Below are 21,696 nucleotides of genomic sequence, written 5' to 3'. Positions count from 1 at the left end.
TCTGGCGCTAACCCCTGAGCTATCCAGCCACATACATTAGCCACTTTCAATTCGCTCTTTTCTTATCTCTTTCAGTCGAGAAAAGCGCTCCCTTCGCCCACTGACCATCTACGAGTATATCCTCGGGGACAAGTTCTTGACCACTTTTCATTACAGTCGCAGTTACGCCTTCAATTTAGTCTGCTGCCTGATCCATTAGTCATTTTCCGTCTCTCCCACTAGTTCTCAGCAAGCATTTCTCCATTTCTCAATCGGCTACTCAGTTATTTAATGGTTTTCTCGTTAAAAGTGCAAGTCCCCATGTCATATCTCAAAACTTTTAATACACAATGACTGAAATTCAGACTCAATTTGAAAATTCTACTTAGTTTCACTAAAAGCACTGCAGACCATCTTCACCCTTCTGATTGTTTCCTTTCTGTCCGCCCATCCATCGCCGGCTGCTCTAAGTAAAAATGTATTAAAAACGCCCAATGGTTCTATGACTTGAGTGTCAGTTAAAACTGTTTTGTTTTCAAAACGTTGGTGCAGCTCAATGGGTGTCATACTGAAATTCCAAAGGTGCCGAGTTCACTCCCGAGTCGGCCCCACGTTTTTTTTTTTTTTTTTTTTTTTTTTTTTTTTTGACAGGCATCCGTCTATCGTTACTTTCACTTCTTGCAGATATTTGTAAATGTCAAAAATGTCAAGCTGCGCCATGTTTATGAATCCACGTTAAACTATTTTAAATCTCCCTATAAATGGCTGGTTAAGTCAGTTGAAAGGTCTGAGGAAGTAATGCCTAGTAGAGCAGTATGACAGTCAAAACAACATTTGAACTGATAGAAATCTTACCTTATGTTGACATTATACATTACGTTTGTTACCATCATAACTGATTTTCAGGACTGCTTTCAAATCTAACTCTGTTAGCGTCTTCTATTAGTCGTTGAAATTTGTCTGCACTTCAGCTAAAGCTCACAAACGATTATTGTTTAGGATTTTTCCAGTAATTGTTAAGAGTGTTCCAGTTTAGGAATCTGAACTCCTTCGCTAGGGCTGCTGCGAATTTTTGGTGATGTGAAATCACCTTCCGTGAGACCTCTTCAAATTCTGAATTTCCCGCCGTCCTGCAAAATCCACCGGCAGCCGTAAGTGAGGTAAAATAGTATACATCATGGAGAAACAGAGTTGTACAAGTCACAACCATCTGCGAATGCTTTACTTTGGGTTTGTTAAGCAGCTTCTCCACGGGATTATCGTAATGTCGGTGTTGTTGCAGATTACTTCCTGCTACTCATCCCTGTTTGCCATCCTCTTGCACTGCTGACAATAAATGTAACCTCAGCTGTCCTTTATGTAATTACAGTCCCTCTAAAATAGAGAGTTTGAGATTCAAATTGTTAAGCTGATGAGTTACACGCTACGTTGCTGATAAAGGAGACGGAAATAGTCGATGTACAGCATATGCAGTCTGATTAATTCCACGCTGCTTCCACGCTGCTCTGCTCCCACCAGCATTACACCAGTGGAAGCTGTAGTGACATTGGTGGCTACAACTATGTTGCTACTTCCGCTGCACAAAGCGTTGTTCCTGCCAGATGTCAGTGAACCATTGTAGGATATTCGAGTAACGTTTAGTTTGCGTGCTTTATGATGTCCGATTAAAGTAGTCAGAAGATGGTCATTGGGATGGCACTACGAGAAATTGGTCAATATTCAAGGATATGACAGGAACGCTTATTTGAAGCAAAAAACTTCGTATGGACATATGCCCTATTCCGAATGGTTTCCGAGATAGAAAACGGTTGTTTTGGGGCTAGTGGCGCGCACATGTGTCTCGTACCCCTCAAACCTCTTTTCACATTTTATTCTAGCACGACCTACCTCGTTGCTTTCAACCTCGCTGCTCTGGATGTCTTTCTGCCACAGGAATGGACCCAAAATTGAACCCTGTAGGACCACCTTAGTGGTTTCTCCTCAGCCACTAACATTTTCTACGTTTTCAACATTGTTTGAATTATTCAGCACAACTTTTTAATTTGTTAGGTATGATCCAAACCAGTTGCGTGTAAACCTTTCAGTTCCATAAATAACAGTGTGCATTAAATGTGTTGCATTTCGGAAACCATTTCGAATAGCGCATATGCCAGTACGAAGTTTTTCGCTTGAAACAATCTTTCCTGTCATATTCCTGAGTATTTACCATTCCTCCTGGAACATCCTGTAAACATATACACCCCAATATGGCTTAGCCATGTGCAACATCCCCCAGGCTGTGGCTAAGCCATGTCTCCGCCATATCCTTTCTTCCAGGAGTGCTAGTTCTGCAAGGTTCGTAGGAGAGCTTCTGTAAAGTTTGGAAGGTAGGAGACGACGTATTGGCGGAAGTAAAGCTGTGAGGACAGGGTGTGAGTCGTGCTTGGGTAGCTCAGTGGTAGAGCACTTGCCCGCGAAAGGCAAAGGTCCCGAGTTCGAGTCTCGGTCCGGCACACAGTTTTAATCTGTCAGGAAGTTTAATACAAGATGGTTCAGGAAATTCGGCTGCTCAGTTTAAAATATCACATTAAAAACACCTTCAACCGCCTATATTACAATTTAATTTAATTTAGGGAACCAGTTTGTTACTCGTAACCGTACACTCCTTCTTTTCAACAACGCGATCCCTTCATTCATCAGTATCAGACTCTTGTAACTGGTTAGCGTATTCTTGGTAGAAGTCTACGAGTGCCCTGTTTCAATTGCACATAACGATGGATTCTTCCTACAGGTCTGTGAGGGGGCCAGAAGGCGGCACGCTGAAACTGGTCGCATAAATAATATAAAATTGGAAATGTAGACGGCTTGATTTGACATTTTATTTGCAGAAGAATTTAATTCTGTGGGTTTAGTAGTTTCTGGGGTGGTTGCTATTTCTCAGACGGATAATTTCACCCACTTGATACAACTTTGGCCCCAATTAAACGTAAGAGCATATTTTCGGCTTGCTTAGAGACACTATACAGATGTATACCACACTTTAATTATAGATTTTCTACGTGGTTTTTGTGGGAGACAGAGTCATTAAAGCTGTCCCGTATCGACGCTGTGAACGGAGCACTGTGGCGGCTGCATGCAGACGGTACTCTTTGGACCACAAACGTCAGATGTCAACTAATTTAAATCAGACTTCAGAGAGATGAGTATACAAGAAGGCGGGTGAGTGTGACGAATACAATAGGAAGGAGTGTAACGCATGACTAATCAGCCTCACCTGCAGCTTCTGCCACTCGCGTGGACTTCGGGGTGACAGATGAACATCTAGCATTGACTTTGATGTCAGTACGCGTAGTTAATCAAAAATTTACCATATGTTTCGAGAGTGTAGCTGTACAGTCTTGACATACCGGCGATAGGCAGATGGGAACCGACGCTTTCGTAGACGTTGACGGCGTGGTCGGCGTGGGGCTGCGAACCGGACGGCTGCGTCGGCATCGGCGGCGGCGCAGGAGCTGCGAGGGCGGCGTCTGGGGGCGGCGCGGGGGCGGCAGCGGGGGTCGGGGTGGGGGTGGAGTCTCGGCGCGTGAGCCGCAGCTTGGCCCTGCCCGCCCACTGCTTCAGGCTGCGCAGGTGCGACAGCTTCTTGCCGGTGCCCGAGCCCGAGTCGCCCTCGGGCGTCGACGACGCGGACGTGGACGGGCGCGGTGACAGCAGGTCCGAGCTGGCGGCAGGACGCAGCGTCGCCCCCGCCGGCGCCGAGGCCGCCTCCGCCGCCTCGCGCTCCGCCTCCCTGCAACGACAAAAACGCGCAGCGTGACACTAGCGATAATTTCAAAAACATACACACATCAGGTTTATGATGGACTTAGAGACTGAGTGCGCCTCAGCTGTAAGGTTACAGGGAACCCACACTCACGGATCGGTTTCTGCGCGCTGCCACCTACCAGCAACCATCGCAGACACGATCTGTTCCAAAGGAGCTTGGTGCATCGAGCTGAAGCTGTTTCACATGGTAAAGACCTGCTGAAGGAACTGAGCCGCTTGGGCAGAGTATTTAAGCACAAACGAGCATTTCATCCGACGAATTTCTCAAGCCCCTTTACCGAAGACACGTAAGAAAAGGCTCCCTAGCAGGACACGAAAAACTTTACATTTCCTTCTTTTTTTTATGCCGTTCTGTGGCTCCTTAGGGGACCGCGATTTCGACCTAATTTATGTTATATGCAGGGCTTGACCGAAATGAAAATGACAGGAGAGGGTGCTACAGATGTTCAAGCGTAAAAAAAAGAGGAAAGAAAAAATACCTTGTGTTGCTAGAGGTTTTCCCGAAGACTAGTTGTAAATATGGTTCTCGAATGAGACGTCGGATGTAGTTGTGAAAACGCCACAGTGTGTTCGCCGCACCTGAAGATGTCGGCCAGTTGCGCCGACGAAATATTTTCGAGTTTTCACAACGACATGCGACCTCTCGCCGGGAACCGCATTTACAAAAAATAGCATTTTTGGCGCGGATCGGGCGAGGTGTGAGCCATTTACGTTAGCTTAGCCTACACGTAGCGGAAAGAGTGCAGAACGGTAATACAAGGGTCGTGGGTTCGAGCCCCTACGCAGAAATTTTTGTTTCTTTACTATTTTCAGTTTTTACTTTGCTTCCATTGCAAATAAATCTAAATAACGGCCGGTATAACGTATTTATTAAGACATTCATAAAAGGCAAAGGAAAATTCAGGATTGCAAATAAATTTCCAAGTTAGGATTCCCTTCTATATATAGTATATATAGTGCAACCGTACTAGGTTTAAAGGTTAAAACAGTTCTAAGTTCTAGGGGACTGACGACCTCGGAAGTTAAGTCCCATAGTGCTAAGAGCCATTTGAACCATTTTGAACTTAGAACTACTTAAACCCAAGTAACCTAAGGACATCACACACGTCCATGCCCGAGGCAGGATCGAACCTGCGACCGTAGCGGTCGCACGGTTCCAGACTGAAGCGCCTAGAACCGCTCGACCACACCGGTCGGCTTCGTGTTGCAGGCAACTCTCTTTCCCTAGTAGTATTTGGTCGGCTATTACGCTGGCGATATTTTTTAGTTACAAATTCAGAGTGTAATATTAAATGTAAATGCGGGACATTTCTCTATTTTGATCTTTTAATTGTTTCATAGCTAGTAAAGACAAATTCCATTCATTAATGTTTTCGTACTGAATGAGTTCAGTATGTTTAAGATTGGCCGCTTAACGTTTTTGCCTTGCACATAAGCAATAGTAAACAAAGAAAAACATTCCGTTTCATAAGTATAAAAAATTTCTTAATTTCTTTGTGAAAGTTGGTACAGAAATGACCAGTAGCCCCAGAGAACCAAATTAATCATCACAGTTTGCGTAAAAGCACGCATATTATCTCTCCATAATAGCAGCGCTCACGCGAACTATCTGTTGGAAGGCGGTGTGTCGCCGGCTGTGTGTAAAATATTATTTCGTGCGTACTTCGGAATAGCCGATGTCCGTACGTATGTTATCGTGGTACTGGGTTATTTCAGAGTCTCATGCTAGCCCACAATATTTAACAGACTAAATAATAATGCAGTGTTGTTGTTGTTGTTGTTGTTGTTGTGGTCTTAAGTCCTGAGACTGGTTTGATGCACCTCTCCATGTTACCCTATCCTGTGCAACCTTCGTCATCTCCCAGTACTTACTGCAACCTACATCCTTCTGAATCTGCTCTGTGTATTCATCTCTTGGTCACCCTCTACGATTTTTACCCTCCACGCTGCCCTCCAATGCTAAATTTGTGATCCTCTAATGCCTCAGAACATGTCCTACCAACCGGTCCCTTCTTCTTGCCAAGTTGTGCCACAAACTCCTCTTCTCCTCAATTCTGTTCAATACCTCCTCATTAGTTATGTGATCTACCCATCTAATCTTAAGCATTCTTCTGTGGCACTACATTTCGAAAGCTTCTATTCTCTTCTTGTCCGAACTATTTATCGTCCATGTTTCACTTCCATACATGGCTACACTCCATACAAACACTTTCAGAAACGACTTCCTGACACATAAATCAATACTCGATGTTAACAAATTTCTCTTCTTCAGAAACGCTTTCCTTGCCATTGCCAGTACATTTTATATCTTCTCTACTTCGACCATCATGAGTTATTTTGCTCCCCAAATGCAAAAAAAAAATTGCAGTGTTCAGTATTTGTTTTTTTGATTAATCAGTGTTAATATAGAATTTAACAAAACTACCAATCCAGAGTACCGCGATAGAGCAAGTTCGTACTACACTCTAGTTGTTTACAGGAGAGCTATCATAGGAGCAGCCTATCAGAGGTGTTCCACTACGCACCTGGCGAGCGCCTGCCGGATCTCGCGGCGGTCTGTGCCGGCGAGCGTGTTGCGGCGCTTGTGCCTGGAGCGGCGCGCCCGGCCGCCGCCGCCCCCTGCGCCACCGCCGCCGCCGCCGCCCCCGGCCGCCTCCCGGCCCGCCCCCGGGCCCAGCTGCTGCGACCTGCGGACCAGTGACATCCGCTGGAAGGCGCGCCCCGACACGTCCACAGCGACCACGTGACCCGGGAACCTCAGCGCCACCTGTGGAGCAGCACGGCGCACGTCACCGCCGGTAAGACCAGGTCGCGGCCGTCAGCGAGGCAGGTCGGGGTCGGCAAAGGCGGCCAGCACGCGTTTTGGTCAAAAAAATACCAACCACGTGGCGAGCCTACGTAACACCTTACCCACCTGTTAGTGTGCCGTGCCTCAGTCGGTGAAAATGGAACGCACATAAGATCACTTCGTTGTCTGTCTATTAAAACACCTTTTTCTCAACAACTCTACAGACATTCAGCTGAAATTTTTGTCAGATACTAAGATCTGCTGATACGAACAACATACAGAAAAATGGATCTTTCTGATTACGATCAGTTTGGCCTTAGGAAAGGTAAAGGCACCAGAGAGGCGGTTCTGACGTTGCGGTTCATAATGGAAGCGAGTCTAAAGAAAAATGAAGGATCTGTAGACCTGGGAAAAGCGTCCAACAATGTAAAATGGTACAAGATATTCGAAATTCTGAGAAAAATAGGGAAAGACGGGTAGTATACAGTATACAGGGTGAGTCACTAACTATTGCCACCAAGAATAACTCCGAAAGTATGATAGGAGCTGAAAAGTTTGTGGGACAGTATTTGCATGGAACAACGGAGGCCATAATATGACGTTGGTTTTTTCTTGCTAGGTAGTTCCGTGTCAGAGGTATGACGGTCAACTTTGTTTTTTTTGTGGTATGCTATAGCTTGTCACTTATTTTCTGATAGCAACTATCGAGACGAATCCAATGATGTGTAACAGTAAGGTCAACGAAGGTCACAAATGTGGCATGAACGTCCATTTACAAAAGGTGTTCGAAGTGATGACCATTGGTATCAATGCAGTGCTGCAGTCTTCTTATAATGGATTGAGTGGTTTTCCTTATCACATTGGCACTTATCGGAGCACATGCTCTGACAATTCTCTCTCGCATGTCTTCAAGAGTAGTTGGAACTTCTTTATAAACAATGTCTTTACGGATCCCCACAAGAAAAAATCCAGAGGCGTCAAGTCTGGCGAACGAGCCGGCCACCACACATCTCCTCCGCGTCCAATCCAACGATTTGGGAATTGTCTCTACAACTCATTTCTAGCCATCCGCGAAATATGTGGCGGGCACCCATCGCGTTGATACCACATTCTGTTACTTGTTCAAATGGTCAAATGGCAAGCACTATCGAAAACATATGAGGTCATTAGAACTTATAACTACTTAAACCTAACTAACCTAAGGGTATCACACACATCCATGCCCGAAGCAGGATTCGAACGTGCGACCGTAGCAGTCGCGCGTTTCCACACTGAAGCACCTAAATCCGCTCGACAACAACGGACGGCATTCCTTGTTCCTAAAGATATTTCTTCCAATAACAGACCTAATGTTTCTTACAGGAATTTCTTGTACTTCCTACCATTAAGATTTCCTTCCATGAAATAGGGGCCTATCATTCTGTCCTCCAGAATCCCACACCGTACATTCACCGACTACGGTTTTTGGTGTGCAACGTGCCGCAGACAACATAGATTTTCAGTTGCCCAATAATGCATGTTATGGAAATTAACATTTCCATGGTTCGTGATGATGATGTGTGATGATGATGATGATGACTGGTTTGTGGGGCGCTCAACTGCACGGTTATCAGCGCCCGTACAAATTCCCAACCTTTGCTCAGCCCAATCTCGCCACATTCATGAGTGATGAAATGATGAGGACAACACAAACACCCAGTCATATCGAGACAGGTGAAAATCCCTCCGGGAATTGAACCCGGGACCATGGTTCGTGATTGTAGCCTTGTCAGTAAATAAAAACAAATTAATAAATGTGTTATCTCTCTGAATCTGAAGTTGAGCCCATCGACAGAATTCAATGCGACGCCTAAGGAATACCACTCAATCCATTATAAGAAGATTGCAGCACTGCATTGATACCAATGGTCATCATTTCTAACACTTCTGTAAATGGACGTTCATGCCACATTTGTGACCTTCGTTGACCTTCAAAGACCTTACTGTTGCACATCATTGGATTCGTCTCGATAGCCGCTATCAGAAAATAAGTACCAAACTATAGCAACCCATTTAAAAAAAAAAAAAAACAAAGCTGACCTTCATATCTCTCAAGCGACCTCACCCAGCAACAAAAAACCATATTATGACCCCCGTTGTCCCATATACATTCGTCCCACAAACTTTTCAGCTACTATCATACTTTCGGAGTTATTCTAGGTGGCAATAGTTAGTGACTCACCTTGTACATAAGAAACAAGATGCAACAGTAGGTCTTCAAGATCAAGAACACAGTGTTCCGATTAAAAAGAGAGTAAGACAGGGATGTAGGTTTTCGTCTCAACTGTTCAATCTATACATTGAGAAACAATGACGGAAACAAAGGAAAGGTTCAAGAGTGGGATATACTTCAAGCAAGCTGCTATCCTTAGGGAGAGTGAAAAAAAGTACAGGATCTGCTGAAAGGAATGAACAGTTTAATGACTACAGCATATGGACTGAGAATAAACCGAAGAAAGGAGAAAGCAATGAGAAGCAGCGGAAATCGGAACAGAGAGAAACTTATCAAAACTACGGATCACGAAGTAGACGAAGTTAAGGAAAGAGGATAATAACCCATGATGGAAAGAGCAAGGACGACATAAAAAGCAGACTAGCACAGGTAAAAAGGGCACTCCTGGCCAAAAGAAGTCTGCTAGTATCAAACATAGGCCTTAATTTGAAAGAAATTTCTGAGAACGTACGTTTGTAGCGCACCATTGTATGGAATGAAAGACGGACTGAGGGGAAACCGGAACAGAAACGCCAGTGCACCTCCCTGTCCTAGATACTGCTACCTGGGCAGGTAGGCTCCTAAATTTAGTGAGAAACGGAAGCTGGATGTAGAGTACCCAGCGACTGCAATTACTTAAGATTACTTTTTTTTCTTTTTTTTCATCAGTCTTCTGACTTGTTTGATGCGGCTCGCCACGAATTCCTCTCCTGTGCCAACCTCTTCATCTCAGAGCAGCACTTGCAATCTACATCCTCAATTATTTGCTGGATGTATTCCAATCTCTGTCTTCCTCGAAAGTTTTTTCTCTCTACAGTTCCCTCTACAACCATGGAAGTCATTCGCTCATGTTTTAACAGATATCCTATCATCCCGTCTATTCTCCTTATCAGTGTTTTTCACATATTCCTGCCTCTCCGGTTCTGCGCTGAATCTCCTCATTCCTTATCTTATAGGTCCGCCTAATTTTCAACATTCGTCTGTAGCACCACATCTCAAATGCTTCAATTCTCTTTCGTTCTAGTTTTCCCACAGTCCATGTTTCACTACCATACAATGCTGTACCCCAGACGTACGTTCTCAGAAATTTCTCCCTCAAATTAAGGCCTATGTTTGATTCTAGTAGATTTCTCTTGACCAGGAGTGCCCTTTTTACCATTTCTAGTCGGCTTCTGATGTCCTCCTTGCTCCGTCCGTCATTGGCTTATTTTACTGCCTACGTAGCTTAATTCCTTAACTTCACGTACTCCGTGACCATCAATCCAGATGTTAAGTCTCTCCCTGTTCTCATTTCTGCTACTTCTCATTAGTTTCGTCTTTCTTCAATTTACTTTCAGTGCATATTCTGTACTCATTAGATTGTTCATTCTGTTCAGCAGATCACGTAGTTCTTCTTCACTTTCACTCAGGATAGCGATGTCATCAGTTAATCATATCATTGATTTCCTTCCACCTTGAATTTTAATTCCACTCCTGAACTTTACTTTAATTTCCATCATTGCTTCTTCGATGTACAGATTGAGCAGTAGGGGGGAAGACTACATCCCGGTCTTACACTCTTTTTAATCCGAACACTTCGATCTTGGTCATCCATACCTATTTATCCCTCTTGGCTCTTGTACTAAAACAAAAAAGCTGCCTAGTACTTGTCGACTGCTCCTCATTTGCGTGACAAGTGTATTTAGAAATATATTTATACTGACGAGAAAAAAAATCGCAACACCATGGAGGAGTTGTGAGACTACACTAAAGTTGGCAGGCGTATTTCTACATGCGAAAGATGACGCCTATTAAAATTTCGCGCCAGTCGCATAAGAAAGGCGCTAGCAGCGCCACTACGGGGATAGAAATCAGCTTTGCCTCAAATACATGCTGTAATGATCACGAGCGTTAGTGACCTCTGAGATTGGACATGGTAAGTTGACGTTAGTCAAGAATGCCTTTAAGGCGACAAAGATGCCATTATCGAGATCTCATTGAGTTTGAACGAGGTTGTGTAATAGGGCTACGAGAAGATGGACGTTCCTTCTGCGATATCGCATAAAGACTTGGCTGCAATGTAGCCACTGTATTGCATTTCTGGAAGCGGTGGTCACGAGAATGCACTGCCGCAAGAAGACCGGACTCCGAACGGCCATGTGGCACCACGGCCATGTGGCACCACCGAGAGCGAAAAGAATCGCATTCGGCGTATGGCTCTGGTGCATCGACTGCATCTGCAGCAACAATCTGAGCAGCAGTTGGCACCACAGTCGCACAACGAACTGTTACAAACCTGTTACTTCAAAGACAGCTCTCAGCCAGAGGCATTCCACTGACCACAAACCACAGATTCTTTCGACTTCAATCGTGTCTAGCGGGAGCTCACTGGAGGGCAGGATGGAGGTCTGTTGTGTCTTCCGACGAAAGCTGCTTCTGCCTTGGTGCCAGTGATGGCTGTGTGTTGGTTAGAAGGAGTCCAATTGAGGGTCTGCAGAAATGGCTCTGAGCACTATGGGACTTAACTTCTAAGGTCATCAGTCCCCTATAACTAACCTAAGGACATCACACACATGCATGCCCGAGGCAGGAGTCGAACTTGCGACCGTAGCGGTCGCGCAGTTCCAGACTGTAGCGCCTAGAACCGCTCGGCCACTCCGGCCGGCGAGGGTCTGCAAACCAACCTGTCTGCCTGCTAGACACCTGGACCTATACCAAAAGTTACAGTCCGGGGTGCTATTTCGTATGACAGCAGGAGCACTTCCGTGGTTATCCCACGCATGCTGCGTGTAAGTTTGTTCGTCAATATGGTGATTCTAACTGTTGTGTTGCCATTCATAATCAGCATTCCAGGAGGTGTTTTCCAACAGGATAACCTATCGATGTGTAACTCAGCACGCCCTACATGGTGTCGGCATGTTGCCTTGACCTTCTATATCACCAGATATGTCTTCAGTCGATCACATATGGGACATCATCGGACGAGTGTAATCCATAACCGGCTTTAACTGTCTCTTTATTGACCGAAAAAGTGCAACACGGGTGGAACTTCATTCAACAAACTGACATCTGAGACCTGTACAGCACAATGCAAGCATGTTTGTATTCTGGCAGTTAAATCGGATATTTATGCACCAGAATTTCACAGCTGTAACGGCTTATCTCGTGCTTTCATTAAACTGTGACATTGCAGTGTTAATCATTTAAATATGTTACTAGATAAATCTATTCCCGAAGTTTAATTACTATCTTTAATTATTTTTCGGCGTTGCAATTTTATTTTCTGTCAGTATATTTCAACAGCCTCAATCGCAAGTTGGCACGAATGGTTACTAGTTTCTATCACTTAATGATCATTATCGGATGTGACTAAAAACTATTTGTGAAAAGTCATAAATTTTAAATATCTTTCTTTCGTTCTCTTTCTTTCAGTTGCTTCTCAATCACTTTTTATTGATTTTAGGTCATAGTGATCACTGTTAGTTTTTTCTGTAAGACCAGATGGAGGGCAGTTTTAATGGACAGTTGTAATAGATAAGATAGTATTAGCTTGTAGGAGAAACAGTCCAGAGGAACACACACTGGCCAGAACGGTAGTCTTGTGACAGCTAACGAGGTCACAAGACACGTATTTTTCTTTCTATATAACTCGTTTCAGACAGCAGTTTATGCAAAAAAGTCGAATAAAAGTAAACTAAAGAAAAACGGAAGTAATGAGGAGTAGCACAACTCTGATTAGCGATGAAGTTAACAGCAAAATCGGGGACAACGAAGTACACAAGGTAAAGACATTCTGCTGCTGCTGCCTTGGAAGTGAAACAATGCGTGATATACGAAGATAGGACGAACTAAGAAGGAGACTATCACACGTAAAGAGAGCATTCTACACTAAAAGAAGTTCAACAGTATCAAATAAAGGCCTTAATTTAGGAAGAAATTTCTGAAATGTACCTCTGGATCATAACATCGTATTGGAAGTAAATCTCGACTGTGGAAAAGCAGATAAGAAGAGAATCGAAGAGTTTGAGATGTCTTATAGTGAAAGTTGGTGAAAATCAAGTTGCCTGATAAGATAAGAAAATGAGGATGTCCTCTGGAGAATCGGAGAGGAATAAGTAGGGAACACTGACTAGAAGAAGGGACGGAATGGTAGGGTATATATTAAGACAGAGGGTAACGGTCGAGGTGCTGGAGGGAGCATTAGAAGGGGGAAAACTGTACGGAAAGACAGAGGTTGTACTGACCATTAAAATTGCTACACCACGAATATGACGTGCTACAGACGCGAAATTTAACCGACAGGAAGAAGATACTGTGAAAGGCAAATGATTAGCTTTCAGAGCATTCACACAACGTTGGCGCCGGTGGCGACACCTATAACGTGCTCACACGAGGAAAGTTTCCAACCGATTTCTCATACACAAATAGCAGTTGACCGGCGTTGCCTGGTGAAACGTTGTGATGCCTCGTGTAAGGAGGAGAAATGCGCACCATCACGTTTCCGACTTTGATAAAGGTCGGATTGTAGCCTATCGCGATTGCGGTTTATCGTATCGAGACATTGCTGCTTCCGTTGGTCGAGATCAAATGACTGTTAGCAGAATATGGAATCGGTGGGTTCAGGAGGGTAATACGGAACGCCGTGCTTGATCCCAACGGCCTCGCATCACTAGCAGTCGAGATGACAGGCATCTTATCCGCATGGCTGTAACGGATCGTGCAGCCACGTCTCGATCCCTGAGTCAACAGATGGGGATGTTTGCAAGACAACAACCATCTGCACGAACAGTTCGACGACGTTTGCAGCAGCATGGACTATCAGCTCGGAGGTCATGGTGGCGGTTATCCTTGACGCAGCATCACAGATAGGAGCGCCTGCGATGGTGTACTCAACGACGAACCTGGGTGCACGAATGGCAAAACGTCATTTTTTCGGATGAATCCAGGTTATGTTTACAGCATCGTGATGGTCGCATGCGTGTTTAGTGACATCGCGGTGAACGCACATTGGAAGCGTATATTCGTCATCGCCATACTGGCGTATCACCCGGCGTGATGGTACAGGGTGCCATTGCTCACACGTCTCGGTCACCTCTTGCTCGCAATGACGGCACTTTGAACAGTGGACGTTACATTTCAGATGTGTTAAGATCCGTGGCTCTACCCTTCATTCGATCCCTGCGAAACCCTACATTTCAGCAGGATAATGCTTGAGCGCATGTTGCAGGTCCAGTACAGGCCTTTCTGGATACAGAAAATGTTCGACTGCTGCCCTGGCCAGCACATTCTCCAGATCTCTCACCAACTGAAAACTTCTGGTCAATGGTGGTCGAGCAACTGGCTGGTCACAATACGCCAGTCACTACTCTTGATGAACTGTGGTATCGTGTTGAAGCTGCATGGACATTTGTACCTGTACACGCCATCCAACTTGCGTTTGACTCAATGCACAGGCGTATCGAGGCCGTTATTACGGCCAGAGGTGGTTGTTCTGGGTACTGATTTCTCAGGATGTATGCACCCAAATTGCGGGAAAATGTAATCAACATGTCAGTCCTAGTATAATATAATTGTCCAATGAATATCCGTTTATCATCTGCATTTCTTCTTGGTGTAGCAATTTCAATGGCCAGTAGTTTATGTAAGCAAAAAATCGTGGATATTGGGCGCAAGTGCTAATTAGGAATGTAGATTTTTTCTTAAAAAAAGAAAAGAAGGGGGAGGCGCAACTAAGTCACCGTATCAGTGGATGAGAGTATCCACTGAAAGCGATAGTTATTCTTGAAAGGTACGGTGGGTCGGCTCACCGTGGCGAGCTGCTCCTCGGGCGACGGCAGGCGGTGGTCCGTCTCGTCGGCGTCGGCTTCGCTGGCGGGGGGCAGCCGCACGCTGCAGTCTGGCAGCACCGTGACGTCACCCAGCGCCTCGGCGCTCGTCCAGCGCCGCAGCGCCGCCACCGCCGCCGGCTGCAACACGAGAGCCGGGTTGCCGTCATCACAGGCGCGCTGCTGCTGAGTCTCCACACAATATACACCGTACAGACAATCACGAATATCCAGCAAAGGCATCAGTGAACGGGCAACTGCAAAACGTCTTCCCTCCCCAAGATGGTGGGACGTATAAGAAAACACGCGGATACATATAATCTAATGGGACTTTTACTGTTTGGAAGATAATTGAACCTGTATGTTGTCATTATGTTACAGGCTATAACCTGAAATTTTTTCAGTCTTTTTGGCAAATAATTTGATGAGGGCGTTGTTGGATACTTTTAGAACACATACTATCATACTAAGAACATTTTCTCAAAGGTTACTTTCTTATGACATTCAAAATGTGGCAGATGATTCTTAGCAATTAGTTAAACAAATCTGTCTACCAACTTTTTAATATCGTCTTAGAACTCTCTTAACATTTTTTTTAAAAAATTGTGTGTTTGTTTAGTTCCTCAAAAATTTAAATAAATTTGACTGTAATGCACTTTGAAAATTTTTTTCCTACAGGAAGTTGTGTTACAGTATGCACTGTCTGTAGTAAATTTACCTTTTTATATGCAAGTTAAGGAAAATGCAGAAAAAAGATTTTACTAGCATTCATGCCAGATAAAAGCACCTTAATATTGACCATAACGACACATTTTATCATTTTCGTCTTCATGTAACTCTTTTCATCTACTCTGAATCTCCTTGCGTGCCGTTTTGCCAGTATCCGTGACTGACATTTCAGAACTTGCAATACGCACGTCATCAATCTTCTTCAGCAGATATTCAGTGAAGCAGCCTCCATCAAATCCTAGCTTCATAGGGATCCTGATTGTTCCAGTGCTACCATCATTGAACATTAGACAAAACCACAAGAGGAATTTTAACATTAGTAGATTACTACAATATTATCTTTCGGCGCATTTGTAAGTGAGGTTATTTAAGCTTTCGTTTAAGTTTTGTGTTCCACCATGTGTGCATTTCTTTGATAAATCGTAAGTAATCGCATCGTTAATGGTCTCACAGCCTTCTATACTCTTGTTCTCTGATGACAGGAAATAATAAAATATTGCTAACAAGGACAAAGTCTGTAGAGAAGTGGGGTGTGACACTGCGCATTGGTTGAAATAATATAGCTTTTAAGTAATTTGTAGTACGAATAAAACTCTGAAAACTGGAGACAATATTTCTAGCGTAACAACAAAATGCCTGTCAGTACGTGCTGGTTGGGAATATTAACCAATAAAACAGCTCGATTTACTATGCATTTGTAAGTCCACCATGGGGCGGTAAACACTCATACCAATGAGAAAGAAATTTCCTAAACGACTGCTCTTCGCAACCAACTTTACACCGGGCATATAAATTCACATCTGCGGCCAATTCAGTTCAGAGTCAGTTCCACGACTTTCATAAAACGCTTCTTCGACCACCCTACTACCCTACCCGCTCTATCTGTACTAGACGCTTCAGCCACTGGTCCACTTGACACTGTGTTACGCACATTACTAAAAACATACTGTTGTAATGTTTGAAACTGTAGAAATGTAGCTACATCATCTGCATCATTCTCCAAATTCTGAATATTCTGCTCTTCCGTAACCTCTTTCCAGGATTTCATTAAACCAACGGCCAGAACTTCATCTGCAATTATGCCACTCCCCCAGAAAGTCATTCTCACTGATCTAAAAGAGTCCGAGAGTGGAAGCTGTCATCAAGGCTAAGGGTGGGCCGACACCATATTAAAATCCAACATTACCGACGGAGAGCGCCACGAACTTGTAAGTCATTTTCAGCCAGGTCTCCTGATACTTTTGATCACATAGTGTAGGAGCAATGCTGCAATCGGTATAAAATGCTAAAGATCAAATAAAAACAGTCTCGATCGCGTTTCCAGATTTATATTCGTTAACAACTGGTTTCGGCTCATTCCTCAGACCAAGTTCACGCTTTTCCCCGCCATTACGGCTGCTGGTGGAAGATCTGTAGAAGTAAGGATGAATATTAGAAACGGTCTCGGGGGTACACAGTAATGAAGGACGCAGCGCACCGATGTAATCAGGAAATATGCTATGCTACTACTGATAAGTGTGGCTCAGTCAGCACCTAGCGTCAATAACGCTTCACTTTAAACATAATTACGCGTCTGCTGTAGAGGGCGGGCACGATGATGAAACATTGAAACTGAGAAGCTCGCAAACATATGGGAGTGCCATAAAAAATTCAGCCTAACCCCTCACTCCCAGAAATTCAATACCTAGTAAAAGATCCCAACGCATTCCCAACCAACATATATAGTAAGGTCATACCAACTCTCATCAAGACAGCGCGATAGAGAACGGTTACAGAAATCTTTCTGAAGCTCGAGAAACTACACAAAACTAACATAGATTAGGTTTATTGTCTAAAGGGTGCATCGTCTTGTAAACAAAATTCTTTTATTTTTCAGCCTCGGTTGTACTGGGACAAAATACTGTATCATATGATGACCCCGATGCCAGTTTTGTGACCCGAGGTAAAAAACACAGTAAAAAGAATTTTGTACTACACAGGATCATAAGTCACCCGTGTTGCCAAATTGTGAAGTTACGTGGTTACCAATGAACTGTCGAACAACTGCAATTAATGGCTTGGCAGTATGGACCATAGCTCCATGTTACTGAAACTACTAGTTACGAAGATTGGGAAAATATGGGAGCTGTCTACTACAAACGCCTCAAGCAAAGCCACTAACTTTTCAGATGTGCCTGTTGTAGCATTCATTCTCTCATCTTCGCAGAAGTAAGACTCCATTACAACTCGCATTGATACGACACAGAAAATTGTAACCGTTATGCTGTATAATGGTCATTTGTGCAATTGACAAAAGTTTTCAGATACCCAGTACTTGCAGTTCCGCTTATTTACGTACCCACTGATATCTAAATAAGCCTTATCAAATGGTTCAAATGGCTCCGAGCACTATGGGACTTAAATCTAAGGTCATCAGTCCCCTAGAACGTACAACTACTTAAACCTAACTAACCTAAGGACATCACACACATCCATGCCCGAGACAGGATTCGAACCTGCGAGCGTAGCGGTCGCGCGGTTACAGACTGTAGCGCCTAGAAGCGCTCGGCCACCACGGCCGGCAATAAGCCCTATCCTACATGAAAACACGGAGCTCTTGTGAAGTATTATGGTCTGACGGTTTCAGTTCCTGCGCAACTGGAGTTTTATAGGGGTGCGGCTGTGGAGTGTTTGTCAGACGGTTGTTCAGCTTAGGTTTAATGCTCCTGTGTCTTTCCTTCCCTATCGTCCTGAATTCCTTCCAATTGCCATCCGAGGTGTTTCAACGTTGCTTGAGGTTTGTTGAGAGTGTTTTCCTCCTGGTGGATTCTTTTTTAGAGCCGAACCTGTCTGATCAGAATTCTGGAAACATGTCTTCTTGGTGTGTTAAAATGCCATGCAACTGTGACGTCCTAAATTGTATCGATGTCTTGATTGCTTTGCAACAACAGACGGGCTGTCGCCATCCTTATGAAATTACTTCTTGGCAAATGCATGTTGTCAACCAACTTAGTTTTCCATAATTACTGAACAGAAATGCCGCTATCACCTTTCTTCCAGCTCCTCTGTGAGGGGCACGATTAACCCTTCAAGTGACACCGGTAAACATATATACCACTGGCCTTGAAAGCTGTTTATTACCCTATTTACTACGAAGAATCGATTGTGGTGATGCTAAGATACACACAGTAGTCTCTCTTATGAGAATGAATACCATTTTTATGTCTCTTAGTCACTAGGCTTCAGATGTCAGTGAACAATTGCGTAATGGTACGAGTATTTACAGATGGCCTTTGAGGCATTCGTCTTCAGAGATGATTTTGTGTTGGGCTAGCAGTTGTCGCCTGTGGATTTACTCTTCTGGTATATCAACGGTAATTTCAATTAGCAGCAACATTTCCTACATTAAAAAAATATAACATCAATAGAGGAGTTGTTTGTAAGCATTTCCACAGTTAGTTTCCTTCCACTCTCGCAGGCATACGTTCAATCAGGTGCTGGAAGGTTTCTTAGGGAATGGCAACCCATTATTCACGGAGTACTTGAGAAGCATCGATGTCGGTCAGTGAGGCCTGGCACGAAGTAGGCGTTCCAAAACGTCCCAAAGTGTCCTGTAGGATTCATGTCAGGACTCTGTGCAGGCCAGTCCATTACAGGGATGTTACTATCGTGTAACCACTCCGCCACAGGCCGTGCAATATGAACAGGTGCTCGATCGTGTTGAAAGATGCAATCACCATCCACGAATTACTCTTCAACAGTGGAAAGCAAGAAGGTGCTTAAAACATCAGTGTAGGCCTGTGCTGTGATGGTGCCATGCAGAACAACAAGGGGTGCAAGCCCCCTACATGAAAAATACAACCACACCATAACACGACCGCCTCCGAATTTTAATGTTGGCACTTAATGACGTGATGTGTGGCTTATAAGCAGCCGCTCGACCATGAAATCCAAATTTTTTCACCTCCCGCCTAACTGTCATAGTACTTTCAGTGGATCCTGGTGCAGTTTGAAAATCCTGTGTATTCAACATCTGCATGTGTACTCTGCAAATCACATTTAAGTAATTCGGCCAGCCCAGTGCCAGGGGCACTCTCACTGGAATTAGCTCGGTGAGCAGGCCACAAAGTAGGTTTGTAGATCTTCTGGCACAACTGTAACACTGCACAGTAGATTAGTATTAGAGTAGATTAACAGATCAGATTAAATTTGCTCATAGCTTTGTGCCATTCAATTAAGTACAAGCTGCTACTGATTTTGAATCTTAAAAAGACCCACTAATTAATTAAGGTACTGTAGCATTGCCGGCCGCGGTGGCCTAGCGGTTCTAGGCGCTTCAGCCCGGTACCACGCACCTGCTACGGTCGCAGGTTCGAATCCTGCCTCAGACACGGATGTGTGTGATGCCCTTAGGTTAGTTAGGTTTACCTAGTTCTAAGTATAGGGTTCAAATGGCTCTGAGCACTATGGGACTTAACATCTATGGTCATCAGTCCCCTAGAACTTAGAACTACTTAAACCTAACTAACCTAAGGACATCACACAACACCCAGCCATCACGAGGCAGAGAAAATCCCTGACCCCGTCGGGAATCGAACCCGGGAACCCGGGCGTGGGAAGCGAGAACGCTACCGCACGACCACGAGATGCGGGCTAAGTCTAGAGGACTGATGACTTCAGATGTTAAGTCCCATAATGATTAGAGCCATTTCAACCATTTTTCTGTCGCATTGTATTATATTTTGTATCATAATTATTGCATTGTATTAATAAAGACTTTTAAAAAATGACATTTAAGTGTCTAGCAGAGGGTTCATCGAACCACCTTCACAGTTCTCTATTATTCCAATCTCGTATAGCGCGCGAGAAGAATGAACACCTATATCTTTCCGTGCGATCTCTGATTTCCCTTATTTTATCGTGGTGATCGTTTCTCCCTATGTAGGTCGGTGTCAACAAAATATTTTCGCATTCGGAGGAGAAAGTTGGGGTTGGAATTTTGTGATAAAATGGCGTCGCAACGAAAAAACGGCTTTCTTTTAATGATGTCCAGCCTAAATTTGTTTTGATCTTCTGATGACTTTACTAGTCGATAGACGACAGTGTCATCTGCAAACAACATAAGACGCTGCTCAGGCTGTCTCCCAAATCGTTTATACAGATAAGGAACAGAAAATGACCTGTAACACTACCTTGGCGAACACCAGATGTGTGCCTATTACACATTACTACCCTCTTCAACTACTATTCATTTTTGGGGCATCACCTGCGACCAGCTTTGCGAAAGAGGCGGCGACACTTTCTGCGCAACCCACCCATCATATTGCGCGACAATGCTCGGGCGCATACAGCGCAAGCTGTGGCTGCTCTGTTCGGTCCATGGGACTGAGAAGTACTGTACCACCGACCACACTCCCCGGACTGAAGTCCTTGTGACTTTGATTTGATTCCGAAGATGAAGGAACCACTTCGTGGCATTCGCTTCAGAACTATTCCAGAGATTCGACAGGCAGTAGACCGCTCCAGTCGCACCATCAACAGAACAAGCTCTGCTAACGATATACTACGCCTTCCACATCGCTGACGACGGGTTCTACACAACGCTGACGACTACTTTGAAGGAAAGTAACAGGTGCAAACATGTAACTCTTTTGTATCCGTTGTGAATAAATAGTTGCCACGTTTTAAGTTCCAACTCTCGTAGAACCCTTTCTAAAATTTTAAATTCTGTAATGCTTCTACATGCGTTGTGTTTGGGACTATTAGGCTGGCTAACCGCAGACTGCATTGCTTGCTGCTGCATTCTGTTCCTATATTTCGATCGTCTCCTAAAAAGGATGGTCCCATATAACCTCGTTTTCACCTGTGCAGGTGCCAAACTCCGCAGTGTTCAGGTGCCAAACTCCGCAGCAGTTAGCTCTCCCAACACGCAATTTTGGCGCTGACGTGGGAAAGTAAATAACCACCAGAGCGTTGCTGCACGCAGACTTGTGACGAGTAATCAACTGAGGCACGAAAGTCGCTCGAGCAAAAGGGGATTAAGTGTTCATGGATTTTGACCTCAGCCGCTAGTGGGAGATTGCGAGACGTGACGTAAGCTCTGAAGACGGACGAAAGAAACGTTTCAGCGCCAACACAGAAACACGCTGTACACACGTCACTGAAGGTGTAAATGCTACTGTGTCAGCCCCTTGTAGTCACGTCGCTGTCGCGGCAAGTATGACGAGCAGCAGTGCCTGCCTCAGGTTTCGGCAGCAGCGGCGCGATTACGGCGAGGAGCAGTAAGCAGTGTGGTTAAGCTGTTCCGGGAGCCGCCGCTTAGGCCTAAGCGTCACGTCCGGAGGTCGGCTGTGCAGTGTGCC

The 21,696-nt window shown here is 44.5% G+C and overlaps 1 protein-coding gene across 2 annotated transcripts in view; it reads right to left on the bottom strand.

Moving 5' to 3' along the window:
- Window positions 1-21,696, bottom strand: part of LOC126283304 (uncharacterized) — a 777,804-nt gene that overhangs the window by 50,430 nt on the left and 705,678 nt on the right. For both annotated transcript variants that reach the window (XM_049982262.1, XM_049982261.1), the window contains exons 3-5: window positions 14,609-14,767; window positions 6,309-6,550; window positions 3,366-3,748 (exon numbers count right to left, since the gene is read on the bottom strand). In XM_049982262.1, coding sequence (XP_049838219.1) covers window positions 3,366-3,748; window positions 6,309-6,550; window positions 14,609-14,767 — 784 coding nt within the window. The remainder of the gene's footprint in view (window positions 1-3,365; window positions 3,749-6,308; window positions 6,551-14,608; window positions 14,768-21,696) is intronic.

Source organism: Schistocerca gregaria, chromosome 1 (assembly GCF_023897955.1).
Source record: "Schistocerca gregaria isolate iqSchGreg1 chromosome 1, iqSchGreg1.2, whole genome shotgun sequence".
NCBI lineage: Eukaryota > Metazoa > Arthropoda > Insecta > Orthoptera > Acrididae > Schistocerca > Schistocerca gregaria.
This window is presented reverse-complemented; position numbering and strand designations above follow the sequence as displayed.